Source organism: Notothenia coriiceps, unplaced genomic scaffold, assembly GCF_000735185.1.
Source record: "Notothenia coriiceps isolate Sejong01 unplaced genomic scaffold, NC01 NC01_scaffold00024043, whole genome shotgun sequence".
In the NCBI taxonomy this organism is placed as follows: Eukaryota; Metazoa; Chordata; class Actinopteri; order Perciformes; family Nototheniidae; genus Notothenia; species Notothenia coriiceps.
In genome coordinates this window covers 1-5,824 of record NW_011356744.1, presented here as the reverse complement: position 1 = coordinate 5,824, position 5,824 = coordinate 1, and the positions used below count along the sequence as shown (strand labels likewise).

Sequence of the window (5,824 nt, the reverse complement as noted above, 5' to 3'; positions counted from 1 at the left end):
TATAATGCACATCTCATCTGGCGCGATTACTTTGAGGCATGGTTGCATAACGGGAATGTTAAGGTAATATTCATTTCCATAAGCAATGCAACTATATGCACACTGTCTGTCTCCCAATAACGCAATGGTCTTTAAGGGGACTAACCAAAGCACACCCTGCAGCTCGTGTCATGTAGTGAAAATCACTTTTAGTTCATAGTTTTCTACATTTTGTATTTGTGTTTGCAGGGCGGGAGCAGGAGAAACGCCAGGACGCGTCTGAAGAAGCGCAGGCGGAGCTTGAGGCCATGAGCTTGCGTTACCTAGCAACAGAGCAGAAGGAGGCGGTCAATCAGACCAGACAGGAGCTCTGGACGACATCAAGAACCCAACTCAAAACAGGTAGTGACGATGCGTCTCTGAAAGATGGCCTATGCAAATGAAACTACTATACTACTAGTGAGTACTGTGATTGTACTTGAAGTAGAATGAATATGATAGTATTTTTTAGGCAGGTACGTAACGCTAGAAAGCAGGGTGCAATGTACTTGAGGTATGAGTGTGGTGTGGCTACATAGTATATTTACTGTATATATATATATACACATACCATACATACATACAGTTCTACACTCTACATACAGGGTGGGCAGAAACAGTATTAGTTCACCACCAATTGGTGCAAGTTCTCCCACTTAAAAGATGAGAGAGGCCTTAATTTTCATCCTAGGTGATACCCAACTATGAGAGACAAAATGAGAAGAAAAAAATCCAGAAAATCACATTGTCTGATTGTTTAAAGACTTTACATTTGCAAATTATGGTGTAAAATAAGTATTGGTCACCCTACAAACAAAGGAAGATGTTGGCTGCCTCACAGACCTGTAACTTCTTCTTTAAGAGCGGCTCCTACTGTCCTCCCAGCTTGTTAACTTGTGATTAATGGGCCACACGCTGTTTGAACCTCGTTATCATCATAAAGACACCTGTCCACAACCTCAAACCAGTCAACACTCCCCAAACTCCACTCATGGCCAAGGACCAAAGAGCTGTCAAAGGCACACAGAAACAAAATTGAGACCTTGCACCAGGGCTGGGAAGACTGAATCTGCAATAGGTAAGCAGGCTTGGTGCTGAAGAAATCAACTGTGGAAGCAATTATTAGAAAATGGAAGACATACAAGACCACTGATATCTCCCTCGATCTTGGCGGCTCCACGCAAGATCTCACCCCGGTGGGGTCAAAATGATCACAAGAATGGTGAGCAAGAAATCCCAGAACCACACGGGGGGACCCTAGGGTCAATGACCCTGCAGAGAGCTGGGACCAAATGTAACAAAGGCTACCATCAGTACACACACTACGCCGCCAGGGACTCAATATCCTGCAGCTGCCAGACGTGTCCCCCTGGTTAAGCCAGTAGCATGTCCCAGGCCCGTCTGAAGCGTTTGCCTCTAGAGAGCATTTAGATGATCCAGAAGAGATTGGAGAATCATCATATGGTCAGAGGTGAAACAAAAATAGAACTTTTGGTTAAAAACTCAAACTAGACGTGTTTGGAGGAGAAAGAATGCTGAGTTGCATCCCAAAGAACACCCATACCACTGCTGCAAACATGGGGGTGGAAACATTCAATGCTTTGGGGCTGTTTTTCTGCAAAGGGGACCAGGACGACTGGATCCGTGTTAAAAGGAAAGAACGAAATGGGGCCAGTATCGTGGAGATTTTGAGTGACAACCTCCTTCCATCAGCAAGGGGCATTGAAGATGAAACGTGGTCTGTGGTCTTTTCCAGTATGACAATGATCCCAAACCCACAGCCGCCGGGCAACGAAGGAGTGGCTTCGTTAAGAAGCATTTCAAGGGTCCTTGGAGTGGCCAAGCCCGTCTCCAGATCTCAACCCCATTAGAAATCTTGGGGGGGTGAAAGTCCGTGTGCCCAGGCGAACAGCCCCAAAACATCAGCTGCTCTAGAGGAGGATCTGCATGGAGGAGATGGGCCAAAAATACCAGCAACAGGTTTGAAAAACCTTGTGAAGACTTACGGCCCGTCTACACTCAGGCATGGAAAAAATCTGAAGCTGGGTCGATGTCTGAAGCTGGCGGATTTTTTGCGAGCAACCAACACACTGAATCTCCCGCCCCCGACATACAAAGCCAATAGCAATGTTAAAACGAAGTAAACTGGATATAAACTCTCCAAACAGGCGAAAAATATATCAGTTTCCAACCCACTGTGCTCTGCACCTCCCTCCATGCCTGGTTCCTCCGGTTTGTATCCCGGTAAATAGTTCCGGTCGGTGAGAAGGAACCGGGTGATTTGCTACCGTAATATCTCGTTTGGAATATCGAGGAAATGAACTGCGGTCTGGGCTCTCGCCAGCTTGCACGCGGTATGATTGGCTGCGCTTGCCACTGGCGGATTTGCATAAACGGCGGATCTTGATTGGGCTGATGCCAAGCATCGAGCCTCCAAAAGTTAGAACCATCTGTTCAACTCCGCTTTAGATGCCCGATAGATGCTCCAGTGATGCTGCAAAGCCATGCCATGCTCCCCAACAATGCGTTCGGCCGAAGATTAAAAATCTTCTACGTTCACCCCATTCAAGTGACATGGGCCGGAAGCGTTGAAAGCATTTTTGATGCCTGTAGTGTAGACGTACCGTTACAGAAAACGTTTGACCCTCTGTCATTGCCAACAAAGGGTATATAACAAAGTATTGAGATGAACTTTTGTTATTGACCAAAATACTTATTTTCCACCATAATTTGCAATAAATTCTTAAAAAATCAGACAATGTGATTTTTGGATTTTTTTTTCTCATTCAGTTCTCTCATAGTTGAGGTAATACCTAGGATGAAAATTACAGGCCTCTCATATTTTTTAAGTGGGTTAACGTTAGACAATGCATGGCTGGACATAATATACTTTTTTGCCGCAGCTGTTCATATAATAATAATAACTTAATAATTCCTGTTACGTTTTCATATAGTACTTGCCTTTCAAAGGGCCTCTCGAGGTTGCCGTACAAACACATAAAGCAAAGAGTAACAGAAAAGTACTGACTGTATCAAGTACACAGGTTATATATATGTGGTATGATATTTTAAGTATATATGTGATATTGTATATCGATGCTTGATTAATTTTTATAACGTATTAGATAGTATATATTGTAACTATTTACTATATTTATATACCACACATAATACCAGTGAGTATAGTATAGTAGAGGGCTGGCAGCAAAAAAAGGATTAGTTGAGCTTTTTATCCCCCCAAATGTAAATGGTTGTTCAGTTTCAAAGCCTCTCCTGTTCAAAATTCGTTGAAATACAGCATTCGGAATAAAACAATTCACAAGTTACTAAAACATCCAATCCACCAACAACCCAACTTAAAACCGGTTTACAGACAGGATCTTATTGTACGCTTTGCTTCAGCATGTTCAAATGTCTAGAACTTAAACAATTTGTCAACTAATAAATGAGACGGAATCAAGGGAATAATAAAGGTGAATTAAAAAAGGAATTCTTGCTGCTCTAAAAACTGTGACGTAATAATTTATTATGCTTAACCTTAATATTATATTAAGTATTCTGATTAAAAAGTACATATGCTAATGTTCAGCTTAATATTTGTATTTAGTGCTTTGACTGTGACGGGTTTTAATATTCCAAAAGGTCTTTATTTGCCTCACTCCTCTGCAGACCATTGACATGCACAGAACCCTAAAACACACTGCAGGAAAGAGAGGATAGGGCCTAATGGGGCCTCTTTAACATGCTTGTGTAAACTGTTACAAGTAAGCATAAAAACCTTCACAGTGAGCATGATTAGCTTAGCTGTGACAACTATTTTCATCTCTCAATTTAGGAAAAAAAAAAAATTAATGATGTCTTTAATACCCCATTGCTGTTAAAATGGTGCTAACTCAAATCATTTTGACAGATTAAAGCAGCAGGAGGACAGGTTAGGCCCCGCCTCCTCCCAGTGTGGCCCCGGCCCCACTCAGAGCGTCAACGAGAGTGCAGACGAGCACCTGAGCCGCCTGCTGGAGGAGAGAGACACGCTGCTGAGGACCGGCGTCTACACGCACCAGGACAGGATCATCGCAGAGCTCAACAGACAGATCCAGGACGCCATGGCGGACAGAGAGGATCTCTGACGGCCAATCAGAGGCCAGCGCTGACGCCGTTAGAACCTGTTTGTTTCTGGTAAATACATTCAAGCTTTTGGTTAAGATAGAGTTGAACTTGTCCTTTAAAGGATCATTCCACTAGTTTTGTATGTCTGGACCTTAACAATTACAAACTATATTTGAACCTTTTGGGTTCCAGACTATTCAACATTTACTTTATTTTTTGAGCTGCTGATGCATTCAAGACAATTCGGAATCGCACAAAACGCATTACAATGTTCCCTGGAGCTGAAAGAAGACGTCATCTCTCATCAGAATGTGTTGATTTTCAGAATGTTGATCAATCATTGAATGATATCATTAGTATCGGATCTCCAAATGTGTATCATTTGCGAGCAAACTGAATCTCTTCAGGATTTGAAGGTCAGACTAGCAGTTTCATACGGGGGCCAACGGCAAATCCATACAATGTCCCAAAAAACGGCCATTTGGGGAAACGCGCTGTAGTTTCAAAAACGATGCAAAACAAAAACCACAAATGTGCTAAAACACGTGCAGATGGAGAAACATCTTCCCCAACTTGACAAACATGCGCATTGTGCACTAAAAGCCCCGCATGAACAAATAACAATACTGACAAAAAACGTAACGAGCGCTCCGGTCCCAGCTGTGTGCGTCTCCTTTTTATTTCCCGTTCCATTGCGTTTGAGCTTCTTGCAGCGCTTCTTTTATGCAGCGCTAGTGAACTCGCTCCATGTCTCGTGAAGTTGGTGAACATTTTCTAAACGCTACGCATGCGTTGTCAAGAAGTTTTCCCAATTTGCTTTTGTTTTGGCAAATTTGTTAATACATTTGCATCCTGTTTGGAAGTGCAGCTTGTCCCCCCCATAGTAAGTGATTTTGGAGCGTTGTGGGCCACCGTAGTTTAAGGGTCTTTAAAACTTATGATGGAAAGTTACTGACTTTTTAGACTAAACTAAACTCTTCATAAATCTGAATGTTATTGGCTCATAGATCTTAATGATAGTGCTTAATTTAACATAATTTTGAAAGAAATCCAAAATGATGTTAAATCTGCTAGAATAGTTTTGTAGACTTGAAAACCAGCGGTCTGCTCCTTTAAATATGAAACTTGAAATAAATTGTGATTATGAGAGGAGGATGAGTTTGTGTACATTCTGAAATAAAGGATGTTTGTCCCGACAGCAGGTGGTGCTGCAGAATCACAAACGGACGACCTGCAGCAGGGAGAGAGTTAAATTATTTGTTATCTTCAGAGACTTCAAGACTCTGATTTCTGTGTTTGTCTAAATAAATTATTATGGTTTTTAAATCTGCTGTGTTCAGTTGTTTTCTTTCTAATATTCGTAATATATTTCAGTTTTATGAAAGAGCAGAGAGATGTTACCACTGCTTAACAAATAAATATGATTTTAAATCTTCAACCCGTTGTTGTTTTTGTCGCTCACACATTCTGTATCATATTTATTTTAAGTAGATACAAAAATATGAATTAATTAAATGTTGAATAGTGAACAGTTTAGAGAACGAGACAAAAATAAATGTAATCTAACCAACATCAGATTTCTTCACTTACAAAAGCTTCTAAAAGCACAAAAGAGTAATACAAATCCTGATGTCAGATCTATTTCACTTTTAAAAAATCTGTACGGATTTAGTCCTGAATCATGGATTATTTATTTAAT

At 41.2% G+C, this 5,824-nt stretch overlaps 1 protein-coding gene across 2 annotated transcripts in view; it reads left to right on the top strand.

Annotated features, from left to right (window-relative positions):
• Positions 1 to 5,451, top strand: part of cep120 (centrosomal protein 120) — a 67,973-nt gene extending 62,522 nt beyond the window's left edge. Inside the window, exons 20-21 of one of the 2 annotated variants that reach the window (XM_010782017.1) lie at positions 3,929 to 4,194; positions 5,325 to 5,451. In XM_010782017.1, coding sequence (XP_010780319.1) covers positions 3,929 to 4,145 — 217 coding nt within the window. In that variant the 3' untranslated portion in view covers positions 4,146 to 4,194; positions 5,325 to 5,451. Of the gene's footprint in view, positions 1 to 3,928 lie in introns of both variants that reach the window. The other variant, XM_010782016.1, reaches the window with a different exon arrangement.
• Positions 5,452 to 5,824: the final 373 nt, after the last annotated feature.